Source organism: Orbicella faveolata, unplaced genomic scaffold (genome assembly GCF_042242905.1).
Source record: "Orbicella faveolata isolate gen_17 unplaced genomic scaffold, um_ofav_v1 contig_1, whole genome shotgun sequence".
NCBI lineage: Eukaryota > Metazoa > Cnidaria > Anthozoa > Scleractinia > Merulinidae > Orbicella > Orbicella faveolata.
The window spans coordinates 28,172,895-28,197,972 of record NW_028301536.1 but is presented as its reverse complement, the minus strand read 5'-3'; the positions used below and the strand labels follow the sequence as shown (position 1 = coordinate 28,197,972).

General features: G+C 39.8%; 4 protein-coding genes across 6 annotated transcripts; 2 read left to right on the top strand and 2 right to left on the bottom strand.

Moving 5' to 3' along the window:
• Positions 1 to 484: 484 nt before the first annotated feature.
• On the bottom strand, positions 485 to 2,602 carry LOC149118653 (cartilage intermediate layer protein 1-like). The gene is made up of 3 exons (XM_089289143.1): positions 2,431 to 2,602; positions 1,805 to 2,060; positions 485 to 1,715 (listed from the first exon to the last, which is right to left on the bottom strand). The coding sequence occupies exons 1-3, from the start codon at positions 2,600 to 2,602 to the stop codon at positions 485 to 487; spliced, it is 1,659 nt and encodes a 552-aa protein (XP_089145269.1).
• A 146-nt stretch (positions 2,603 to 2,748) lies between these two features.
• Positions 2,749 to 4,077, top strand: LOC149118652 (kelch-like protein 25). Its single transcript, XM_089299060.1, has one exon. The coding sequence runs from the start codon at positions 2,836 to 2,838 to the stop codon at positions 3,562 to 3,564; it is 729 nt and encodes a 242-aa protein (XP_089155186.1). The 5' UTR covers positions 2,749 to 2,835; the 3' UTR covers positions 3,565 to 4,077.
• A 2,817-nt stretch (positions 4,078 to 6,894) lies between these two features.
• On the top strand, positions 6,895 to 8,387 carry LOC149118651 (uncharacterized). Its single transcript, XM_089299036.1, has 2 exons — positions 6,895 to 6,957; positions 7,242 to 8,387. The coding sequence occupies exons 1-2, from the start codon at positions 6,895 to 6,897 to the stop codon at positions 8,022 to 8,024; spliced, it is 846 nt and encodes a 281-aa protein (XP_089155162.1). The 3' UTR covers positions 8,025 to 8,387.
• A 448-nt stretch (positions 8,388 to 8,835) lies between these two features.
• Positions 8,836 to 24,067, bottom strand: LOC149118650 (cartilage intermediate layer protein 1-like). 3 transcript variants are annotated; one of them, XM_089299005.1, is made up of 13 exons: positions 23,882 to 24,067; positions 18,603 to 18,647; positions 18,040 to 18,270; positions 16,878 to 17,002; positions 16,250 to 16,436; positions 15,680 to 15,850; positions 15,121 to 15,144; positions 13,785 to 13,958; positions 12,935 to 13,210; positions 12,398 to 12,503; positions 11,804 to 11,961; positions 11,285 to 11,578; positions 8,836 to 10,784 (listed from the first exon to the last, which is right to left on the bottom strand). In XM_089299005.1, the coding sequence occupies exons 1-13, from the start codon at positions 23,937 to 23,939 to the stop codon at positions 9,091 to 9,093; spliced, it is 3,543 nt and encodes a 1,180-aa protein (XP_089155131.1). In that variant the 5' UTR covers positions 23,940 to 24,067; the 3' UTR covers positions 8,836 to 9,090. The 3 variants fall into 3 exon arrangements, with proteins under 3 accessions (XP_089155131.1, XP_089155116.1, XP_089155123.1); XM_089298990.1 differs by lacking the exon at positions 23,882 to 24,067 and adding an exon at positions 22,378 to 22,604 and having other exon boundaries at positions 18,609 to 18,669; XM_089298997.1 differs by lacking the exon at positions 23,882 to 24,067 and adding an exon at positions 19,712 to 19,974 and having other exon boundaries at positions 18,609 to 18,669.
• Between the last annotated feature and the right edge of the window lie 1,011 nt (positions 24,068 to 25,078).

The following is a 25,078-nucleotide window of genomic DNA, read 5'->3' as shown; positions in this document are numbered from 1 at the left end:
AACGCCAGAAAAAATCATGCGGACGCTTACCATATTTGCAGAGTATTCTATATTGACTCAGAACCCATGATGGCCAAGCCAATGAAAACTCTCGAACTGCATTATCCAACGATCCAGTTCTTAATAGAGGTTGTTTGTTAATTGTTTCCGTTTTGCTGGGGCGTTTGTAGTGGAAGTTTTTGTTTAACAAGCTAAATCGGGCTATGTCAACACTATCGTCCTTACAGGAGCAGAAGATCATGACTTACTTCGCTGTTGTATTCTACAGATACAAGACCACGAAACACAAATCAAATTACACGTTTGTTAGTCCTTTTCAACTAATATCTCTACGTCCGTTCACTTTTAGTAGAAATGTAACATTTTTTGCCTTTAAAAGCTTACTCTAGGCCTATAAATTGACGTTTTAGCGGTCCATAAGGAATTTACGTTGCACAAATAAAGGTTACTGCAAAACCTTTTAATTCACCTCCACCATTTTCGTCTATCGCAAAATTAAGTCGAATTCCTCCAAACTTGGGCTGGCGACCCCGGACGACCATTCGAAAATTCCAAAAGCACTGCCAGACAAAACATCACGAGTTGGTATGACAACTCTCTCCACGTTTGGTGCTAGGCCACTGACACCTCCCGCACCCAGGCGTTTTTGCACTTTGCTTCTTTGGCATTCTCCCGTTAACACAGTAAAGTGAATTAGCGTCATCCTTACTTGGGGACAACTGTACTCTAGGCGTGCTGCATATAAATTATCGACTTCTTCGATTTGTTTAACCGTTTCTCCAAGCTTTGTTTGTCCATCTGGGGAGAAACTTTCTGCCTCCACAAATGTTCTTGTCGTTCCAGAAGTCGAGATCTTAACGAAGCATCGTTTGAAACGCGACGACGCGCGGAAACCCTCTTCATCTACCAGAGGAACATATTTTTGGTTGAAGACTACTGGTCTGTTCTCTTGAGGGTGAGATGAGAAGAAGCTCTGGCCCGCACTCTCCCTTTTACAAGACCCCTCTTCGCTTTCCTGGTAAACTGGGCCATTATCAGTCTGTGCGCCTGGATTAAATTTGATTCTTCGCTTATCTACAACAGAAGCACCCGTTTCGGGAGGGAGGCGGTCCACTTGATTAGGTAGTAAAGGCAATCCATCCTTCTCCACCTCGAGATAGCCTTCGCTGTTGCACTGAGTCAAGATGCATGCATACCCATCTGAGTTAGTGTGTGCGTATTGGTACCCTTGAAGGACTTGACGCGCACTATTCTCTCCATTTACGAAAATACTGATGATTTTTGCACCGTCTATTCCTTCCCCCTCAGCGTTAGCTCTATCCTTGGCTAAACACCGTTGTTGAATTCTATCCACGTTGCATACAAATCCTAAGTTCTCAGGTGTTATTTCTCCAGAAAATGCCCTGTTCCTTAATTGTCTCGTGGGACGTTGTGTTAGTTCTTGGTTTCGTTCAAGTTCTCCTGCGTCCACCCATCTACCGGTTTTCTCATCTAGCAACCACAAATGGTGAAAGGGTTCAGATTCGTCAAACTTCTCACCGGTCAGTTGTTCAAGATCAATGTTAATGTGAAGATTCTTAGTGAGGCCAAGGTTTTGGTTGCTGTCGTCCTGTAGTTTAATCTTAAAAAGGCCATACGTTCTGAGCAATTGTTCTTCACCATCTTCATCTACATTAGTGAAATCGCCAGGTGATTCTAGAATGTCTCGCTTGTTCCTGGGATCGTTGAACTGTATTTTCACCTTAGCCTTGCCTTTTTTAGGATTTCCGTCCTTGTCAATCAAACTATTTGCTGGTATGATTACCTCTGCTCGATTGGTGGCGCTTCCGGGCGGAGGTGAATTTTATGAAATGTTGTCGTTCCTTTTCGAAAAGGAAGCACTACTGTTTCTTCTTCGTATTCTTCCATATAATCTCGAAATGTCGCCACTAATCGCTTTGCTGGCTTTGGCACAGGTATCTCAAAAGTCCCATCAAAACTGGAGAATGCAACAACAGCACCGTTGACAAAAATGTCGCAACATTGCACTGGTCTTTCATCAGGTCCACCTATTACAATTCCTGAAAGATAACATACAAGGCTTTGGTCAGTGACAAGTGATGCTGTGAAGCATCTTCGTAGATGGACATTTTATTTCCACATCCGGCGCTAAATCATGGAAAAATTACTGACTCCGAGAGGGATTTGAACGAAGGAGAATGCGAAGGATGGGGTTTGGGAAAGAGAAAAATAGACCGTCATTAAAGCAGTTCATACGTAAAGTACATAAAGCAGAACTTCTTAACTGCTAATATGGAAAAAATGTGATGCATGCATAGAACGTTAATTGACGCGGAGGGCTCTTTTGTCCGGCCAAACCAATGCAGAGGGGCTGATAAGATGGAAAGGCAGCTTTGAAGCAAGTATAACGTTGAAGATAAAGGCACTTACCAAGAACTGTTAATGTCGCTGGCTCCGAAAATTCTGCTCCGAATTCGTTTACTGCACGGCATCGGAAATCTCCGACCACGTTCTTTCCAACTTTTGTTAGCACTAAAGTTTCATTGTTATTATTCTTCTTGCATAGAACTGGTTGAGCAGGCCGTAGACAGTAATGCTTCATCTGAAGTTTTGTTTTCTCAAAAACCGAGGAAATGTCTTCAACCTGCCATTGATGTTGTTATTACCATTTGCGGTGCATAAAGGAGCAGGGAAACTCAACAAACTTCAGTCCAGTGTTGTGTCCCAGAGGAATACAATTGGTTTGAATTGGAGCATTTTCCAAACTAAATTAACTGGCATGGATTTGTTGAGCATGAAAGAGAGCTGTATACTGTTGGAGGAGAAAGAAATGGCATGGTATCAAATGCGTTTGAGAAGTTCAATCTGAAAATAAACACCTGGACCACCATGTCGCCTATGTTAAAAGAGGTTTTATTTCCAGCAGTTGCATCCTTAAAAAATTGCATTTATGTTATTGGTGCTTCAAGGGTCAACAGAGGAACATTACAAATTTATGTTACTTCCATCAACATCTGGACTCTGGGAACCCAATTGAATGTCCCACGAGAAATCACATGTGCAGTAAGTGACGGGCAGTTCCTGTACGCGATTGGTGGAATGAGAGCTGGAGATGGCGAATATCTTAGCTCTGTTGAGAGGTATGACCCAGAACAAGGCACATGGACAGACGTTCCTTCAATGTTACAACCTAGAGGTGGAGCATGTGCTGTATCTTCAGGGTCATCTATTTTTGTTATGGGTAACGAGTGTAATGTGCGCATTGCTCTTCCTAGTTGTGAAGTGTATTCTACTGTTTCTGAACAATGGCAATCTGTTGCTTCAATGCATGTTCCGCGGTACTTTGCTGGGGCTGCTATCATAGGGAAGACAATTTATGTCTTTGGGGGAGTTGGGGGAGCTAATGTGACCTTAGAACAACGAAAAGTGGCTGAGCGATATGATATCAACCAAGGTGTGTGGAGTGCAGACATTACTATGCCTTGGGCAGCAAAATATATATGTTGTTGCCTTTTATGTTTAAGGAGGGACTTTGTGGTGGGTTTGCCAGAAGTTTTAGGTTGAACTGGGAACTGAAAGAGTGTGGCTCCAGTGATATAAATGAACCTGTGAAGTGGAACCTGACCCTTTTTAGTAACACTTTTTAAGCAGTCATCTTCATTAAAGATCGCTGTTGTCTATTTCCACCCACTTGATTGGTGTCAGAATCAAGATTTTAAAAAAGACGTTGGACTTGAAATTATACCCTGTACTACATTGAAAACAAGTTATACTACACAGAAAAATATATTTCAGCTCCCTTGTGACAACTATGTATTCAGGGGGGTCCCAAAGTAAGTACGGTGGTTAATTTTAAAAAAAAATTGACAACGTATAATTAAGTAGCAAAGTTTTAACTTGCTGTATAAAACTTGGAAAATATATTGGACTGCAAACGTTTGTATAAGAAAAAATCCCTCACTGGGGCTAATGTATAAGAGATATAAATTTTACCCTGAACTTTTCTAAAAATAGATATAACAAAAATCTGATTTGTGGACGTTACATAACGTCCGCAACATTTAAACAGTATTTTTTTTCTTCCTTAAATAACTATGAGAGATTTTAAAGACGTTCTTGCCACATAGCTAGAAAAGCAAAAGAAACCTTTTGATAAAAAGAAATCTCTGGTAGGCTGCAACATGTTCCAAATAATGACAGCAAAACAATGTTCTGGAATGTAACATGATGTTACCCTTCTTGAACTTAAGTAAAAACATTTTGAAATGGTTCTTAAAAGCCAAAACATTACACCATAAGGCGTAAGACCATATGTCCTGCTAGGCAAACTCTAGTTTCACCTACCAAACATTTTGACTCAACATTTTTGACGGTTCAATTGCGCTGAGCTAGTGTGACTTAATTGCCTGCTTTTATGCTAATATTGACAGGGTAACCATTCACTGTACAGATTGGGTTAATTTCAAACTTCTCTGGCCCTGTTCTGATGTCATGCTCAGCATGAAATGTAATGCACATTAGGCTCAATTCTAGCTGTTGCTTGGGAAAGGAGCGCACACTCTCCAAGAATCAGACCCAAGAGAGTGGCAGAAATCAAGGCTAAATACATGGAACTTGCACTGAATAAATGAAGCATTATCTGATTTCAAAATACATACAATGAGGCTCTCCAACACAGCTATGTCAATAAAAACGATCATGCTCCTTTATTTGACATTATTTTTAATATATAAAAGGTGTATATTTATAATCTAAAATCTAGCCAAAATTGCCACACCCTTTTCATTAAAGCAAGAGGGGGCCCAAATTCTCTACCACATATTTTGTCAAGAATTGAGTAAGAAAGAGCCATCTCACTTTGTACCACCCCCTCCCCTCTTCCCTCTTCCATTTGATCACCCTTGGATCTGCTTTGCATGCACTACTGAAGACTGCCATAGTTTTTGCTAAACATATCACGACAACTTAATAGCTGGTGATTGTAACACATTGATTAACAAAATAATGCGATAAAATCAGATATAAAGTGACGTAAGAAGGAGACTTCTGTATGTTTGCGCACAAGTTTAACTTTTGATAGTTTAGCATGCTTGATCCTGCTTGGAAGTATTTATGATTCAAATGGGATAGATTTCATTTTTGGCGTTATGCTGTTAAAAACTGATTTCTTGTCATTTGATTTTCTGCGTCCATTATGTGTCAGGACTGATGGTGTTTTAAACGTCACAATTTACACCAAAATGGTGTAAAAAGGAGGAAGCGCAAGATACCAGTTCTCAAAAGAAATTTGTTTAACTCCTATACTATAAGTTATCGTTTGACTTTTCTAAATCGGTCATGTGAACACTCCTCACAAATGCTACGTTACATGTAGGCTTTGTTCTACGATAATTATGCATATAACTGAATCAAGGGTTTTGTTTCCAGTCTTCACTCTTTGGGGTGACGAATGGTAAATGCGAGACTTTGCGAGAAGGCAAGACTAGCATTTTTCTTTGATGAGCCTGAGACATTTTGAGTTCTTAGGGACCGTTCATTTTTTATGAGGGAGGGGGGGCTGGTGGGATTTGGGAAGCACCATTTAAAAATCACATGACCCCCCCTCAGCTTACCAATTTTTTTCACATGGCCCCCCCTTATAGCGGTCATTTTTTGGGATGACCCCCCCCCCCACAAAAAAAAATTGAACAAACAATATTTAGATTTCAACTTTTTTAATATTTCTCTATTATCCCCCTACTTCACGTTGTTGTGCTCACTATGAAGACAATATTGACAATCCCAACAGCTCTCTGTAGTAGACTACAGAGAGCTGTTGTTTAAAAAACAAATCAAAAGAAAGAGAAGTCAATTTCGGATCTCCTAGTTATGGCTCGCCCTGAGCGTGTGGCATTTGGCCTCTCATTGGCATCTTTCTCATCCGAATTGATGAATGCAAGAATGACATCACTTGAGTCATCTTCTCCCCCAGAGTTAATGGCATCACTGTCATACTCATCATTGTCACTTTCATCCGTTTCACTGCTGTCAGCACTTGCCCTGTTGTCATTTTGGGTCAACGTCCTTGCATTTCTCAGTGTTGGCTGGCCAGCTCTGAGAGGACTCTTCTGCTGCAAACATGAATGTCTTACAATTGCCTTTACTTTCTCACTCTTGCTGCTTTTCAAATGCTGCTTCAGCCCGTGGTGGTTCAAGTACTTGTTTAGTTCTGGAACACGTAGCTTTTTAAGCTTGGTTAGATCTTCGCACAACTCAGTCCAAGGATAATCCTCATATGATTTATCTTTTGCGTCCCTACTTAACTTTGCCTTTTCTTCTGCTCTCTTTTTTCTTTTAAATTCCAGCACTTCAAGATGCTGAAGATAATCCACCACAAACTTTGATTTGACAATAAACTTATCTGCAAATAGAGCAACGCTCTCTGGGTCAGATAAAACCAGCCTGCCACTTCCATGCTCTTTCTTCGCTTGGACCCTTGGCTGCCAGTCATCTGGATCACACCCTTCTTTTGGGGTCTTCTGGTAGGAGAGGTAGGGGTATTCCGGTAGGCAGGAATGGTCAGGAACTGGTTTAGGGTATCTTTCTATGGGTGGTCCCGTCCATTCACAACAAAAAGAACAAATTTCTCCTACCTTTTCTTGACAGGACAACTTTAGAAACTCCCTGTTGTTCTCCCCCTCCTCATAGTGCTCATTCATAAACTTCTCAATCTTACGGAAGTAACAGTGGCCTGGAACAGAGTCTTTCCTTGCTCCTGCATTGTGATACTGAACCAAGTATGAAGTGTTGTGAAAAACCTGGAAATCTGTTGATGTGTTGTGTGAAACACATTCTTACATTTAATTTACAGATGTCTTTATTTGGAAGGTTTTTACCTCTACTCTAGTGATAGGCATGTATAAATGTTGCCCTGTGCAGGTAAAACAGAAAGCTGTTGAAGTACAAGAAGATGAGCCGGTAAGTGTTAATTTCTTGTCAGTGTTCCAATTTTTATCTGGACATTAAAAACGCATGTATGCTTCACTTTTATAATGAGAAACTTCTGTATTTTCCTATTGTAAAGATAGCACCTAAAACTGTTTGAACATTTTTAAAATAGTATGTGTCTTTTAATACATCGTTTGACTTAGGTCTACATTTCACTACACGAATACAACATTAAATGGTTACACGAACCATGATCATTCGATAATATCAGTTCAATATAATAAATAAAAAAATCGTCTTTCCTTTTCTGGTAGGTCACTAGTTCCTCCTCTGCTGATGATACAACCATACCTCACGGTCTCCGGAAAACAAGCCTTGGCTATATTGTTAATCCAATCGGGAAAAGAGCGCATTGCTACATGAGCATCATGAAAGAGGCTCATTCCAAAATGCGCAATAATGGCGAAAGCGACGAGTCATTTAAGAAAAGGTTTACAGCTGAACGATTCAGGCAGTTTGACATCTTACAAACAAAAGAAGCAATCTTTCTAAGTGCGGATGGCTGTTCAGAAAGGGCGAGTGAGTTTTCCATGCCAGGGTACTGGTTGAAGCCCAGTGATGGAAGAAAACTGAACTTCTCCATCAAAGAGCACAGAGCAATGGTGGAAAAGTTGAATGCCATATTGAAAGATGTAAAGGAACACGATTCCACACTCTTTCAGTCCAATGGGCTTGCTTTAAAGCAGGACGAAGAATTTGCCCACAGTTTTAATGTAAAACAGATCAAATGTATAGAAGCTAAGTTGACGAAGGTCACCCAGGACATGGAAGCACTAGAAAATAAGAAGAGCAATTATAACAGCATATTCAAGGGCATATTCAAACAACAAATCAACAAAAGGAGAACGAAAAAAGAAAACCGCAGAAAGTCAAATGAAAGAAAGAGGAAGCGGACTGAAAACAACGTCCAACGAGTTTATGGAATCTGTGTTGGAAACCCGCTAGGAAATGATCTTCCACAATGTCTTGTGTACCCTCCTAGAACGGCCGTCCCGGAAGAGTGTATTAAAGTTGGATGTTGCCGCGTCGTTATTTAGAAGAGATGGGCCATACATCGCACAGCTCTTGGAAGGGAATTATTTTACCAATGCTGCAAGAAGCAGAATCACCACCAATCTTGAGCAGGAAGTCAGAGATTATGTTTACACCTTCATGTACCCTGAAGAGTACACTCTGACGGAAAGCATTGCTGCTTCTTGTAGCATTGGTGAAAGAGACTCCCATAGCAGCACAAGCGGCGACGAAGAACTCGACGACAGCGAAGATGAAGATGAGTGCCAGTGAAAGTTGCATTCGAAAATAACAGTGTTAAATACTTCTTTTCAGTAGCTACAAATGCTTTTTGTCGCCAAACGTTTTTTTAAAGCAGTAGGAAAGTTTGTAATAAATTTGTATCCTGCCTTCTATGTTTATTCTGTAGCAATTTTTTTGATATTCAAACATTATTCCATTTTAAAGTTTTACTAAAATATTTCACGTGACCCCCCCTTTTTCCCTTATTTTTTTGGGATGGCCCCCCCCTCGAAAGCCATTTTTTTTCGCATGGCCCCCCCCCCCAAATCCCACCAGCCCCCCCTACCTTATAAAAAATGAACGGTCCCTTAAATTGCGAGACCGAGACTAGTTGCCCGGGTAATTCTACTATGACGCTACGTCACCACATTCTAGAACAAGCTGGCTGTTTTTCTGGAGCGAAAATAATGTGACAGTACGTTTTTTGGAATCCAGACAATTTAGCAAAATTTAGGTTTAACCTTTTCTCTGTGAAAAGTTGCGTTATTGAAATTCAATATATCAAGCGACTCGAGACTTCCTGAAGCTTGCAAAAAGTCGAAAACAAGAGACAGCTTGGTAAAAAAATCGAGACTGTGAGACCCATCAAAATTCGATAAAAAGTTTGCGAGAACCATTTTTTAAACAACCATTCGTCTCCCTAAGTCTTTGCATTATCCTTTGTAGACCATCTGTTCAGTTCCTATTCTGGCCTTTGTGACATGATTTTCTATTTATAGGTTTCAGTAAGCTGAAGCATTAGATAAAACTGTAACATGCATGGCAATCCCTAATAAAAGCTGTGCGCTGTCAGTTGGGTCTCTGTGGGGTTCAGTTGTTGCAACTGAATCTAACCGCAAAACCTTTAAAAACCCCACCGGCAATCTCTATTCTTGAATTGAGACAGGTAGTCTCAAATTGCTGCATATCAAAGTTACCCCTGGGTTGCCAGATTCCTAAAGAAGTGCCGGACAATTCGTCGCCCATTGGTGTTAAAATTCTCGCCACATTTGGTGCTAGGCCGCTGTTTCTACCGCTACCTAAAGTGTCTTGTACAAGACTTCTTTGGCATTCTCCCGTTAACACTGTAAAGCGAATCAATGTGGCATCCCGTTCAGGACACCTGTGCTCTAAGCATGTTGCAAATAAATTACGGTTGTTATTAACTGGTTCGGTTTGTTTAGTCTCTTCTCCAAACTTTGTTTGCCCATCTTGGGAATAGCTCTCTGCCTTTATCAGGGTTCTTGTGGTTCCAGTGGTCAAGACTTTTAAGAAACATCGTTGGCGACGGGAAGAAAGCAAATATCGCCCTCGGAAATTAGGTTCCGCAACGTATCCTTGATTGAAGACTCCTTGTCTGTTGTTTTGACTGTGAAATGCGAAGAAGCTCTGGCCCACACTCTCCCTTTTACAAGACCCCTCTTCGCTTTCCTGGTAAACTGGGCCATTATCAGTCTGTGCGCCTGGATTAAATTTGATTCTTCGCTTATCTACAACAGAAGCACCTGTTTTGGGAGGGAGGCGGTCCATTTCTATTGGCAGTAAAGGCAATCCATCCTTCTCCACTTCGAGATAGCCTTTGCTGTTGCACTGTGTCAAGATGCATGCATACCCATCTGAGTTAGTGTGTGCGTATCGGTACCCTTGAAGGACTTGACGCGCACTATTCTCTTCATTTACGAAAATACTGGTGACTTTTGCACCGTCTATTCCTTCGCCTTCAGCGTTAGCTCTAACCTTGGCTAAACACCGTTGTTGAATTCTATCCACGTTGCATACATATCCTAAGTTCTCAGGTGTTATTTCTCCAGAAAATGCCCTGTTCCTTAACTGTCTCTTGGGACGTTGTGTTAGTTCTTGGTTTCGTTTAAGTTCTCCTGCGTCCACCCATCTACCGGTTTTCTCATCTAGCCACCACAAATGGGGAAAGGGTTCAGATTCGTCAAACTTCTCACCGGTCAGTTGTTCAAGATCAATGTTAATGCGAAGATTCTTAGTGAGGCCAAGGTTTTGGTTGTTGTCATCCTGTATTTTAATCTTGAAAAGGCCATACGTTCTGAGCAGTTGTTCTTCACCATCTTCGTCTACAGTAGTGAAATCGCCAGGTGATTCTAGAATGTCTCGCTCGTTCCTGGGATCGTTGAACTGTATTTTCACCTTAGCCTTGCCTTTTTTAGGATTTCCGTCCTTGTCAATCAAACTATTTGCTGGTATGATTACCTCTGCTGTTTCATCGCTCGCAATCGGCACTGCCTTTTCTTCTTCTGCGTCAAACTCGACTGGTGGCGCTTCCGGGCGGAGGTGAATTTTGTGAAATGTTGTCGTGCCTTTTCGGAAAGGAAGCACTACTGTTGATTCTTCGTATTCCTCCATATAATCTCGAAATGTCGCCACTAATCGCTTTATAGACTTTGGCACAGGTACCTCAAAAGTCCCGTCAAAATCGGAGAATGTAACAACAGTACCGTTGACCAAAATGTCGCAATATTCCACTGGTTTTTCATCAGGTCCACCTACTACAATTCCTGGAAGATAACATACAAGGCTTTGGTCAGTGACAATTGCTGCTATGAAGTATCTTAGCAGATCGACGTTTCATTTCCACATCCGGCGCTAAATCATGGAAAAATTACTGACTCCGAAAGGAATTGGAACGAAGGAGAATGCGAAGGATGTGGGTCGGGAAAGAGAAAAATAGACGGTCTGTGGACTTCTTTGGAAAAACTGGAAAGGAGACTTCCCATTGGCTTGCGTGTTTCGCTAATTTCCGCCCTCACCCCTTTACGCTCTCACTCTTTTGAATTCCCCGCGTTTTTTCTCGATGAACTTATAAGAAAAAATAGACGGTCTGTGGAACAAACTAAGCAGTGAAGACATTATTAATCATGTGCTAATATTTCTGTGCAAAAAGCGGTTATCGGCGGGTTTCTCGTGCCATGTTTGATTGATATCATGAATTTACGATCCGTATTCAGTTATTTTTAGGCTTACTTTTCAAAAACGCAACTGGTAACGTAAACTGCACCTTTAACTATGGTGTTCCTCTCTCCGCAAACATCACATCGGCAATTCACTACTCGTTTCATTTTAAATTCTCCACGACCACAGCGAACGGTAGTCTCACTCACAGTTCCAGCCTGGCAGCAACGCTCTGCTTCGTCACATGACTTTAGGAACGGTGTATCAGCTCTCAGACAAGGATGACTATTGCACTTTCCAATGTTAACCTTGTTTTTATTAGTTCCATCCTCGAAACAGCCATCAGGTAGAGTAACAAAATGGTCGGATGGCGTAGAATTGCAGGTGTCTACAACTGGATCTGAGACCAACGGATTAGTTAATGTCTCGCTTTCATTAAAACAGTTCATACGTTAAGTACATAAAACAAAACTTCTTAACTACCACTATGGAAAAAATGTGATGCATGCATAGAACGTTAATTGATGCGGAGGGCTCTTTTGTCCGGTCAAACCACTGCAGAGGGGCTGATAAGATGGAAAGGCAGCTTTGAAACAGGTATAACGTTGAAGATAAAGACACTTACCAAGAACTGTTAATGTCGCTGGCTCCGAAAATTCTGCTCCGAATTCGTTTACTGCACGGCATCGGAAATCTCCGGCCATGTTCTTTCCAACTTTTGTCAGCACTAAAGTTTCATTGTTATTATATTCTTCTTTGTCCAAGATGTTTCCATTCCTGAACCTGTCAATCAACCAAACACCGTAGATCGAGTTTTATTCTAATGTAACCTGGGCCATGCCTCGTATAATATTCCACGGTCTATACAATTTTGACAATGTGATGTTAATTCTTTATGCTGCCATTTACTTGACCATGGCGGTGTCCAACCAGAAGGTCTTGCTACTTTGGCCACCGCTCACATATAAATTTTATTTCGTTACGGCTTCATGTTTCCTAATTTATTTTTTTTTTACTATTTTCATTAATCACCTTATAAAATATATCTAAATGCCCTATACAGAGCAAGTAAAGAATTTAAATGAGTTGAATATTTCTTTCCTATAAATTTCGTGCAGCAAAGCGTCTCCATCGTAAAGGAAGTAACGAAAACAAGAACAGTACATGATATGCTGATTTGTATACCAGTAAACGGCAGTTTTGGGAACGACGTGCTTACCATTCTATAACTGGTGGAGGATTTCCTTCCACTTGGCAGCAAAATGTTACATCTTGTCCTACGAAACGCCTCCTGTCCTCTGGGTGGGATGTCACCGATGGGTGAACTGTTTGGTTAATCAAAATGAATAATTAGTTTATAGAAATTGCGATGGATTTGGATAGTTTTTTTGTCAGCTTTAAAAAGTCAACATCTTATAAAGAATGCATAAACTCAATATAAGCCCCTATTTCTTCAGTTTTGCAGCCAAAGAGCAAAAATTACTGAGTGTTGCAAACTCTTTAAAATGTTTGGAGTCCATTCGTACCTTCTCTACGCAAAGTCGTATGCTGCAATAAACAATGATGTAAGGATCCCCCGACACATTATGTACTGGAATGCATTGTATCCAGCATGTGATGGTGGTTACCACGTGACAAAGAAACGACCAACTTGAACGGCTGTTGAACCCTGGTTGAACCCCTGTCGCTGTATACTACTCTAGGCCGCCGTTTATTATTCTTTAGAAAACCGCTCCATCATCATAAAAAAACATACCTGCATTCTCCATTTTGACTTTTAGGACAGATCTCGAGTTTGACACTTCAACAATTTGAGGGACATATCCATTCCTGGTGATCAAAAGAGGTTTTCCTTTTTCGAAGCAGAATAGGTCGACCACAAAATAGCCATTGTCTTGACTCCGACTCAAAATTAGGTACGGAGATTCAGCCAGTGAAATATTAGCTCCAGCAAGAGGTGCATCACGGAACGACAACACTCGTCCCTTCAAAGTACCTTCTTTATCTGATGGACACCTTGACTTCCTTGCGTCTGCAAAAATGTAGTTTAAGTATATAGACTAATATTTACATGAAAAACACCTACACAGCTGGATGCAAGGCCAAAACAAAAATTTTTCATATATATATATATTTATCACGGTGATTTCAAGAGACCTAGTGATTGATAAGAAATTCGCGAATCCGTCCGCACGATAAGGTTAAGTCTGCATACGAGCCAAGTGGCTCATCAGACCTGAGCTTATCCCGGTTTCTAGTAGCATGGAGCGACTGGGAGTATTTCTACTCCCACCTGAATGGGATGCCAGTCCATCGCTAGTTTACCCCCAGCGTTAAGTTCGCCGGTACACATTTATACACCTGGGTGTAGAGATGTAGAGAAGCACTGTGAGAGTAAAGTGTCTTGCCCAAGAATACAACGCAAAGTCCCCGGCTAGGGCTTGAACCCGAACCGCTTGATCCGGAGACGGGTGAATTAACCATGAGGCCACCGCGACTCCCACCCTCCACGTGATACCGCTGTTGAATTGCAGTTTTGAAAATTGCTACAACCTTCAACCAACAAAATACATTCAAGCTACGAAGTTTAGTGAGTGAATCCGTACCTGGGCATTTCCAATCAGCACAATTTTTTTCCTGCAGCGGTTTTCCCGCACACCAGCCGTTCTTCAGGGCTTTTCCCGTGACTTTATTTCTGCAGATGCGACTTCTACTCTGTCCACCTTTCCCACAAGTGCGCGAGCAGTCAGTCCACGGTGACCAGCGGCTCCATTTGCCTTCTAAAACAAAAACAACAAATACACTGTGAGAAAGACGTCAAAATTATCAGAAAGCCAGGGCAGAAAGGAAACTATTTAGAGTCTAACTTAAAGGGGTCTTTATACGTGATGACACCATTTACCTCTTTTTGTTGCTGACCCAGAGAGGATGACTAGTCAGAGAGCTAATCTCCCATATGGGCCCTATTCCTAAGGAAAGATAAAGTCTGCATACGAGCCAAGTGACCCAACAGGCTGGTGCTCATTTCCAGTTTCTGTAGCATGAAGTGACTAGGAGTATTTCTACTCCCCCTGGATGGGATGCTAGTCCATCGCAGGGTTATCCCCAGCATTAATGTCACCAGTACCCATATGCATACCTGGGTGGAGAGAGGCACTGTGGGAGAAAAGTTTCTTATCCAAGAACACAACACAGAGTATACAGAGTCCGCGTTGAGGGCTCGAATTTAGACCGCTCAATCCAGCGGCAAGCGCAATAGCCATGAAGCCACGGCGCCTCCACTGAGGTAATCGATCTTTATTTATTTTTAGACAGCTTATTTTCTTCGGCGAGGAGTTTACCACTCGAGTTGGTTGGAGAACAAAAATGCGTGTCAAGTCGTTTGTGTTGTCCACTTGAGCAAAATCCGCGTCACAGTCTGTTTTACTGGGGTTTCCTAACCCGGAGTGATCTAAAAACAACTTGAGAGGGATTACCGTGTGAATAAGGCTTGTATGGGAGATGAACTATCTTGTCCTTGATTCTCTGTAATTAGAGCTGAACTATTGATACCTTTAAGTTTGGCTGGTGATTCATTGACAGGTCCACATAAAAGAAGTGAACACTTTGCGTGTTGGTGACAATCATTCTCACACGCGTTCATACATAGGCTTTATTTAAATGCGGTGATAAAAGTTTAGAACTGTTTTTCATGATTGCCACGCGGGATTTTGATGTATCAGAGATGTTGCTGATTTTTTTAAACTATCTAGCAGAACCGACATTTCTAAATTTGTAGGCAATTTGTTCCACAACAGTTGCTCCAACGTAACTGAAACTTCGTTTTAAATGATTTGTATTTGCGGCTTTACCTGCTACATTTCTTATGTTGTACATATTCTGCTTGACAAAGAGTGAAAAGTTGAGAAAACGATGCTTTAAGTTGTTATTAGAATTACTTACCAGTGGTAGCTGAACTTATCCAGTCTGCGTGAAATTTCCATCATGTCGTGAGGGAAACAAAAAAAAAACATTTTCATGGTAAAAAGATGAAGCAGAGAAAAGTTTATTTGAGAGATTATAATCAGGACCATAAGCGTATAAACAGTATTGTAGCATAATATAAGATAATCAGTAATCAGTCCATGATAACCAGCGCCACTAACAGTGAAGACAAACTGATAGTTAGTTTCACCAATGACCGGATGTTTTTAAAACATGCCATGTTCTTTAGCCTGTGTAGTTAAAAACGCAAAACCAGTGTTCAGGGGTTTAAGAATCCCAGAAAAACGCACCCTAGTTTCTTGTTTCATATCTCTCTTGCGTATAATGTTTTGCGCAGGGAAGAATGTTGCAAAAGATTTGATCGGTGGGAGTGTAATCATGAAAACTTTCTCCTGAGTAATTATGTATTCAATTATGAATTTTGGACAAGAAAGAGTACAAAGAAAGATTGCTGTTGTTGTTGTTGCCTGAAAGAGCTAAAAAAGTAAACTTATTATATCGTTGATAAGTAGCTTACCAGGACATTCCCCGCTGGAACATTTTCTTGTTTCATGATTGTATCCGTCACACAGTCGTCTTTCTAGTTTTTGCCCTGTACTGGGTAAAATACACGTGCCTCTTCTTCTTTGTTTACCACCTCCGCATGAAACTGAACAGTCAGTCCAAGGAGACCAGCGCCACTGGCCCCCTGATAAAACAAACAATAAACCAGGAACATAAAGTCAGCGTGTGACACCCTGTGTGGACTGAGAGGAAAGATTACGGGAAAACCCAACTAATAGCTCGAGAACTGATCCTTTTTTTTACTCTGCTGTCAACATAAGATGCCATCCATGGGCATCTCAACCCAACCTTGTTCCTAGGAGCTAGGGACAAGCCCTGGTAACGAAGTTGATCTCAACCACCCATCCCTGCTCCCCGTTGATAACCTATGTATCTTCAAAATGTCCTAACCCTAAGGTTAAGTTGGAATGCATATCGTTTCACAATAGACATCACTGAAACAAGTTTGATTACAGGACCAAAATTAAATATAACTAATTCAGGACGAGCAAAGCAGTGAAGCAAATTTGTCTAATTGAGGTACCTTCTGTTTTGAAGCAGGTGAACCACTCTTGTTTGCTTATTCCTGGATTCCCGTCAATTTCACATGATCTAATAAGTCCGGTTGTACATGCTTTAGAGATATGTATTGTCTCCTGAAGGATTCTTAAAATTTCATCCTCGTCCAGCCTTTTGTTCCTATTTGTGTCCCAGTAATCTTCAAAATCGCGCTAAACGAAAAAAGGAAACCTACTTCGTTTTCATCGCTACGAAAGCATACATATATTTATACCATGCCATAGAAACTACAGCCAATCAGAGTATGGGAAAGTCGTATATTCGCCTGCATTACAACCAAGGAATATCCCACTGGTTGGTATACCTAAGCGCCTGAAGGCTTGTGGGTAAATTACTGAGAACATACAAGTGACTTGTGGGATATTCCACGGTACACCACTCGAAACTATTATTTATTAATAACTATTTATTTAATTTTATAATTTTTACGAGTAATGAACGATACTTGGATTTAAATTCATTGTTTAATAGGATTCTGGATAAAACAACGTAATTAAAACTTGGCATTGATCAGTACCTATTTTTTTCCTTGTTGTTGTTTCTTTCTTTTACAATAACATGTAAACATAAGAAGACCGGCATTGTCTGATTACCTTTGCATGTCTCAACCTTTCAACCAAAGAATACACTTTGTCGGCTTTGTAGGTTCTGAAATTTCTTTGCAAATACTTGTCTTGAAAATTGATGATTCCTGCCTTGGTGCAAGCTGATTTAGCCTCTGAAGACATAAATGGAGAAATTATCACATTCCGCACCGGTATTACAAAACACAAAAGGAATGAGTATCGAAATAGCATTATCAGTCGAGAACTTTATTCCAATCCGTCCTGGTTCTTAGTTGGTAGAGCACTGCACCCGTATCGCAGAGGTCATGGGTTCGAATCCCGTTCAGGCCTGAGTTTTTTTCAGGCTTTAATTTCAAAACTACTTCAGTTGTGTGTATAACCGCGATGATCAGTCATGTCTTCATATCTTTCTCCGCAGCTCAAATATATGGTCTTTCATATATTCATTTGTATTAAAGGGAATATTGACCTGAGGCCCCTTCGACTCTCGAAAGACCCAGTAGTTACCGCTCCCGAAGAGCTTTTTTTCGTTTACCTTGTTTACATTCAAGATCTACATATTATTGAGTAGTTTTTAAATTCAAACAATATAAATATCAGTAAACGAAACAGAATGGACTGTTTTTTAAGCTAGAACCTGCACTACCATTCTTTAGATTTAGATCTTAAAATATGGTGCTCCGGGACCGTTAGGTTACCGGGGCTTTCGAGAAAGGGCGAGGTTGGCAACATTACCAAATTGAGTAAGTACATTTCTGAGGGTAAATCAGCCAAATTATTTCAAAATTGATAGGAAACATGAGCATAATCACCGCTGAATCACACTACAGAAAGCCCTGTTACTACTTATTTGGATTTACTTATATCATTTGGTAGTTATGTTAAGAAACAAGAGACCTATTTTGTTTCTGGGACCATTTAAGTGCATTGCCCAGCAGCACGAAACTCATCAAAAGCTGTTATTTATAGAACGGTTATGCTAATTTTACCAACTATTATTAGATGTGGTATGCTAAGCACCAATCTGACTAAAGAAATGGTCAGTGATTACAAACTATTAGAAATATGAGAGAATATTGTCAAGTTGGTACGTTTTTGGTGGCGCATTGAAATTGAGCAAAAGGGTTAAGTTAAATTTATTTACAGGTACAAGTTATGTTACACAGAATATACTCAGAGCGTATTTTACCTTGCTCAGTGCAATTTCCTTGATGTTTTACTTGAATATGGATTTCATTTGCACAAGCAAACCTGTGTAACTCACAGAGGTTTAGGAACTGGACGTGATAAACACTGCATACAGGAAGGTTTTCACTTGCACATGATGTTGGACATACGCATTCGGCTGTTACTGTTGTGCCAACTTTCCGCTCAACGCACATCTTTCCCTTTTTACAGAAGGTCTGTGAACACAAACCCGCTGCAAAAACAATACTTATATCAAAAAACTGAATATTAATGACACTGAACGAAAATTAGAGAATTGCTGACAAAGGACAAATTAGGTATTTTCGGTCTTAGTGTTGCCATAGCAACTGATCGCATTTATCGCGGCGCCCTATGCAACAATGTGGCCCGAAAAGTGAAGATGATTATCCAAGTGCTCTAATAGTCTGCTAACTCAAGTGAGCCAACTACAGCACGCATGATCGCTGCGTCAAAATCGCTGACAGTTGTTAAACCAGAAAGACCAGTGAAAAACAATGTTTTTTCAACAGTAAAAGAAGTAGAAGACCTTCAATTGCTTTCTACACGTACCGCTTGTAGACACATTGCCTTTGCTTCCTGATGCTGTCACTGTGGCCAAGTCATTCAGTGCCTTTCACGAAAAGAAAATATAACCTTAAGCCAGGTTCACACTAGCTGACTAGCACCATAAAGTCATAAAACTACATAACAACTCTAAAAAGTTCAGATTATTTCCTTATGTTGTCATGCGGCTTATGTTATTATCCTGTTGTTGTGCATGGTAATCACCATCCTACATTCTTGAACCTATAAATCTGTTTGCATGACTTTGCTGTTTTGGCGTTATGTTACAAGGCTGAATAAACTTAAGGTAAGTTTAAACATGAAAATAAAATACACGGTAAAATGATAATCTCGAGAGTAAATGGCACGCTCAGATCTTGCCTTATTCATGACAGCTTTATTCAATTCCTTCGCGTGAATTCTTTAAGATCCAGAATCATAGCAAGCAAGAACTAAATGAAATTTGATCAAAAGAACGCTTTTGGATTCTGCCGAATATGTATAAACAATAGCAAGATTTGTATTTTATCACTAATGTTCTTTTAAAGCAAAGTTTAGTCTCGTTCTCGCTGCATGTTTGTTTTCTTTGGTGAAAAGTTTCAGCATTACGTGAACAACTAAAATGAAAACTAACGCAGAAGTAACGGAAAAACTGAGGAATCCTGGCTCAAGTACCACTAAAATGTCAGCAGGCCACGACCTGAAATCCAAGGAGATTTTTTTTTTACATCAATTTCACTTTACTATGTACCGAACATAATGTCTAGGAACAGTACAACTGAAATGCAACACCTTAAGCACTATCAAACCATAATTTTTTAGAGACTTGCGTTCGGTAACACAAGAAGTTAATTCTGTTTGGTACAGTCAAAAGTTTATAAACTTCCGCAACAACATGCTTCCCCTTCAGTACATCTAAGAAAGGTCTGTTGTAAACATCAATTAAACATTTACCGCTTAGTTCATGACCTGTATGAGCAGCTGATCACGTCATAATTACAAGCACAAGCAACTCTTTTTTAAGTAGTGATTCGATTTCCTCCGATTATTTTGGCAGAAATGTCAATTTAAGAGAGGAAAGAAGAAAGAATCATGCATAAAGTACGCACTACTAAAGAAACCAGTACAGTCACACTCCTCACAAGCACTGTTCTGTTACACATCTTCTCCTCCGTGAGAATCAGTTCTACAGTTAGTTGTAATCTTCTCGGCAAGCAGAGCCAGTTAGTTCGAGACACAATGTTGGTGCATGCACCTGGTTTTGTTGTAACGCTGATAATGAGGTGGATTGTAATTTTCGAGGGCTATATAAAGGCAGAATTACTTGGAGTTTCTTCTTCCTGTTCATCGGCTTGTTTATTTGATCGCGATATGTTATTTCGGAGGAATTGAATACTGAACCATATTCATGTCTAATGTTACTTGTAAGAAGAACAACACATTGTTTAGAAGCTTTATCCTGTTTTGCTTTTCCGTGTCTAGTAACATGTGATTGGCCAGTTTTAAAGGTATAACACAACACCTTGCTGATATCTGAAGTTACAAAAGCACGTATTACTAGAGAGTTAAAGAGGAAGTATTCATGCATAATCTTAAGCCAGGTTCACACTAGCTGACTAGCACCATAAAGTTATAATAACTACTTAATAACCGAGAGCGAGGTCGTTACGGGAAAATCTCAAACTGAGGCCTTGCCGTATTGACCGAGCGATAGCGAGGTCAATACGGTAGGCCGAGGTTTGAGATTTTCCCGTAACGACCGAACGGTCGAGGTTATTAAGTTGTTTATTATATGGCTCATCAATAAAGAGAAAAATCATTCGAGCGGAAGTCGTCAATTTACATCCGGCGATGCGCGCGTTTACCGATTCATTCATCGTCTCAAACCTAGGGCAAAACTACACAGCCAGTGAATTTCACCACTGTATTACGTATTCCGTTAAAAACACTCATTTCTTTACGGAAAAGTCACTGTCACAGCCTCAAAAACGTATTTTAGTATCGTGGTACCACAAGTTGATGGGGAAGTTTTTCCGACTTTTGGGGCGAAACGTCAACGCATATAGAAAAGACAGCAAGTGCTTCAAAATTGTCCAAACCAACCGTCTTTCGGTGAAAGAAGATACTAATGCTTCAGAATGCACTGCTCAAAATAAGCTTAACTCGATCTTCGCATTCGCTTTCGACAACATATCTTCGCCTTCTTCATTCTGGGATTTATGGATGAACATTTCAAGCCTTGTGAACGTCTGCAGTTATCAGAAACACTGCTACCGACAGAAACCGCCCGATTGTTTACATCTGATGATCCTGGAAGCTGATTTACACTTGCTTATGTCAAAGCGAGGGAATCTATTTGACGAGAACTTTGACGGAGTTCAATACTTCGGTAATTGCTGTGACTAAGATGATAACTTATAAGTTTCTTTGTGGTGTTCTGCTCAGGATGCATGGCAGATCTGCCGATGGTGTTTTTTACTTAGCGATTTTAGCTTTACTTAAGACTAGGCAAACTTTGATTGTTTTTCACTAGTGCCCGCCAAGGTTACCGACTGGTAAGTCATCTATATAAATTTTATTAAAGAAATATCTCTAAACTTTTAGCTACTGATATTCTCGTACTGATTTTAATCGGCTTTCATCGCTTCAATGCGCTTGAATTTTCAGAACCGGGCTCTTCCTAATTTGCATAATCCGTAATCGGCCCGTGGGCATTACGGGAGAATAATGCCCTACAATTCAGTGACAATTAACCAATCAGAGCGCGCGTTATATCGGCCACAAGCCAAAGCCATATAATAAAACCACATAACAATTCTAAAAAGTTCAGATTATTTCCTTATGTTGTCATGCGGCTTTTATTATTATCCTGTTGTTTTGCATGGTAATCACCATCCTACATTCTTGAACCTATAAATCTGTTTGCGCGACTTTGCTGTTTTGGCGTTATGTTACATGGCTGAATAAACTTAAGGTAAGTTTAAACATGAAAATAAAATACACGGTAAAATGATAATCTCGAGAGTAAATGGCACGCTCAGATCTTGCCTTATTCATGATAGCTTTATTCAATTCCTTCGCGTGAATTCTTTCCGATCCAGAATCATAGCAAGCAAGAACTAAATGAAATTTGATCAAAAGAACGCTTTTGGATTCTGTAATATGTATAAACAATAGTAAGATTTGGATTTTATCACTAATGTTTTTTTAAGCAACGTTTACGGTCTCGTTCTCGCTGCATGTTTGTTTTCTTTGGTGAAAAGTTTCAGCATTACGTGAACAACTAAAATGAAAACTAACGCAGAAGTAACGGAAAAAGGAGTCCTGGCTCAAGTACCACTAGAATGTCAGCAGGCCACGACCTGCTATTTAAGGAGATTTGTTTTTTACATCAATCTCACTTTACTATGTACCGAACATAATGTCTAGGAACAGTACAACTGAAATGCAACACCTTAATCACTATGAAAACATGATTTTTTAGAGGCTTGCATTCAGTAACACAAGAAGTTCATTATAAATGTCTGGTACAGTCAAAAGTTTATAAACTTCCGCAACAATAAGCTTCCCGTTCAGTGCATCTAAGAAAGGTCTGTTCAGTTGTAAACATCAATTCAACATTTACCGCTTAGTTATGACCTGTATGAGCAGCTGATCACGTCGTAATTACAAGCGCAAGCAACTCTTTTTTAAGAAGTGATTCGATTTCCTCCAATTATTTTGGCAGAAATGTCAATTTAGGAGAAGAAAGAAGAAAGAATCATAAAGTACTCACCACCAAAGAAACCAGAACAGTCACACTCCTCACAAGCACTGCTCTGTTACACATCTCCTCTTCCAGTGAGAATCAGTTCTACAGTTAGTTGTAATCTTCTCGGCAAGCAGAGCCAGTTAGTTCGAGACACAATGTTAGTGCATGCACCTGGTTTTGTTGCAACGCTGATAATGAGGTGGATTGTAATTTTCGAGGGCTATATATAGGCAGAATTACTTGGAGTTTCTTCTTCCTGATCATCGGCTTATTTATTTGATCGCGATATGTTATTTCGGAGGAATTGAATACTGAACCATATTCATGTCTAATGTTACTTGTAAGAAGAACAACACATTGTTTAGAAGCTTCATCCTGTTTTGCTTTTCCGTGTCTAGTAACATGTGATTGGCCAGTTTTAAAGGTATAGCACAACACCTTGCTGATATCTGAAGTTACAAAAGCACGTATTACTAGAGAGTTACAGAGGAAGTATTCATGCATAATCTTAAGCCAGGTTCACACTAACTGACTAGCACCATAAAGTCATAAAACTATATAACAACTCTAAAAAGTTCAGATTATTTCCTTATGTTGTCATGCGGCTTTTGTTATTATCCTGTTGTTTTGCATTATAAAAATCACCATCCTACATTCTTGAACCTATAAATCTGTTTGCGTGACTTTGCTGTTTTGGTGTTATGGTACAAGGCTGAATAAACTTAAGGTAAGTTTAAACATGAAAATAAAATACACGGTAAGACTTAATAAAATGATAATCTCGAGAGTAAATGGCACGCTCAGATCTTGCCTTATTCATGATAGCTTTATTCAATTCCTTCGCGTGAATTCTTTCCGATCCAGAATCATAGCAAGCAAGAACTAAATGAAATTTGATCAAAAGAACGCTTTGGATTCTATAATATGTATAAACAATAGTAAGATTTGGATTTTATCACTAATGTTTCTTTAAGCAAAGTTTACGGTCTCGTTCTCGCTAAATGTTTGTTTTCTTTGGTGAAAAGTTTCAGCATTACGTGAACAACTAAAATGAAAACTAACGCAGAAGTAATGGAAAAAGGAAACCTGGCTCAAGTACCACTAGAATGTCAGCAGGCCACGACCTGCTATCCAAGGAGATTTGTTTTTTACATCAATTTCACTTTACTATGTACCGAACATAATGTCTAGGAACAGTACAACTGAAATGCAACACCTTAAGCACCATAAAACCATAATTTTTTAGAGACTTGCATTCGGTAACACAAGAAATTCATTATAAGTGTCTGGTACAGTCAAAAGTTTATAAACTTCCGCAACAACAAGCTTCCCCTTTAGTGCATCTAAGAAAAGTCTGTTGCAAACATCAATTAAACATTTACCGCTTAGTTATGACATGTATGAGCAGCTGATCACGTCGTAATTACAAGCGCAAGCAACTCTTTTTTAAGAAGTGATTCGATTTCCTCCAATTATTTTGACAGAAATGTCAATTTAGGAGAGGAAAGAAGAAAGAATCATAAAGTACGCACTACTAAAGAAACCAGTACAGTCACACTCCTCACAAGCACTGCTCTGTTACACATCTCCTCTTCCAGTGAGAATCAGTTCTACAGTTAGTTGTAATCTTCTCGGCAAGCAGAGCCAGTTAGTTCGAGACACAATGTTAGTGCATGCACCTGGTTTTGTTGCAACGCTAATAATGAGGTGGATTGTAATTTTCGAGGGCTATGTAAAGGCAGAATTACTTGGAGTTTCTTCTACCTGTTCATCGGCTTGTTTATTTGATCGCGATATGTTATTTCGGAGGAAGTGAATACTGAACCATATTCATGGCTAATGTTACATTTAAGAAGAACAACACATTGTTTAGAAGCTTCATCCTGTTTTGCTTTTCCGTATCTAGTAACATGTGATTGGCCAGTTTTAATTTAAAGGTATAACACAACACCTTGCTGATATCTAAAGTTACAAAAGCACGTATTGCTAGAGAGTTACAGAGGAAGTATTCACGCAGTGAAAAAAAATAATAAATCTTTGTACCCAGTGGAAAACTCAAGCATAACATTTGGGTTAGTTCTTTCTTTGCAAGTTGAAACTGAAATCAATAATTGTTTTGCGATAAACCTCGAAAGTTGGAAATCAGCTCTGCTCGTTTTTCTGCCACGGTGTTTATAATTTAACGGTAGAAAATGATTGACAATCTTGTGTTCCGCTGAACCAAACCGCAGATTTCAGCGCCCATTTTTTGTCAACACGTCCTGTTTATCAAGTTAGGTAAAATGTCTGAAATGTTACGGTAAAAACGGAGCATCTCCCATATCAAGAAGGCAGAGAAAAGGAATGGCCAACAAATTAACCAAGAACAGAGTAAAAGTTTGTCAGAAGTCTCAGAAGAAAGCTGTTGGATTTTATTTACAATACTGAGAGATGGACGTTTCTACGTTCTTTTTACGTCCTATGTTTTGTCCTCTTTGGTAAATTCTTTTATCATTACCCGCAGTAAATATCGGAATAACGATACCACATCTCGAGAGTTGGCACACTCATTTTTAACTTCCTCATTTAGTACCCAACACGCGATTTTTCTCTCTTATTCCAGAGCCGAATTCAAGCAAAACAAAAAACTTTTATTGCACGTAAACCTCAGGAACCAGAAACCAAAGTAGAATGATATCAAAAGATTGAATACATTAGACTTCGCTATTGGGGAGGGAGTATCACA

Excerpts from the sequence above, each read along its gene's own strand:
- LOC149118653 (XM_089289143.1), bottom strand. The coding sequence starts at position 2,602 with ATGAAGCATTACTGTCTACGGCCTGCTCAACCAGTTCTATGCAAGAAG. Across the intron at positions 2,061-2,430 it reads AGCGACATTAACAGTTCTTG|GAATTGTAATAGGTGGACCT; the intron begins GTAAGTGCCTTT and ends GTTATCTTTCAG. Across the intron at positions 1,716-1,804 it reads GCGCCACCAATCGAGCAGAG|GAACAAGCGAGACATTCTAG; the intron begins GTAATCATACCA and ends CAACGATCCCAG.
- LOC149118652 (XM_089299060.1), top strand. The coding sequence starts at position 2,836 with ATGGTATCAAATGCGTTTGAGAAGTTCAATCTGAAAATAAACACCTGG.
- LOC149118651 (XM_089299036.1), top strand. The coding sequence starts at position 6,895 with ATGTATAAATGTTGCCCTGTGCAGGTAAAACAGAAAGCTGTTGAAGTA. Across the intron at positions 6,958-7,241 it reads AAGTACAAGAAGATGAGCCG|GTCACTAGTTCCTCCTCTGC; the intron begins GTAAGTGTTAAT and ends CTTTTCTGGTAG.
- LOC149118650 (XM_089298990.1), bottom strand. The coding sequence starts at position 22,431 with ATGTGTAACAGAGCAGTGCTTGTGAGGAGTGTGACTGTTCTGGTTTCT. Across the intron at positions 13,959-15,120 it reads GATAAGTTCAGCTACCACTG|AAGGCAAATGGAGCCGCTGG; the intron begins GTAAGTAATTCT and ends TTTTTGTTTTAG. Across the intron at positions 11,579-11,803 it reads AGCGACATTAACAGTTCTTG|ATCCAGTTGTAGACACCTGC; the intron begins GTAAGTGTCTTT and ends CGTTGGTCTCAG.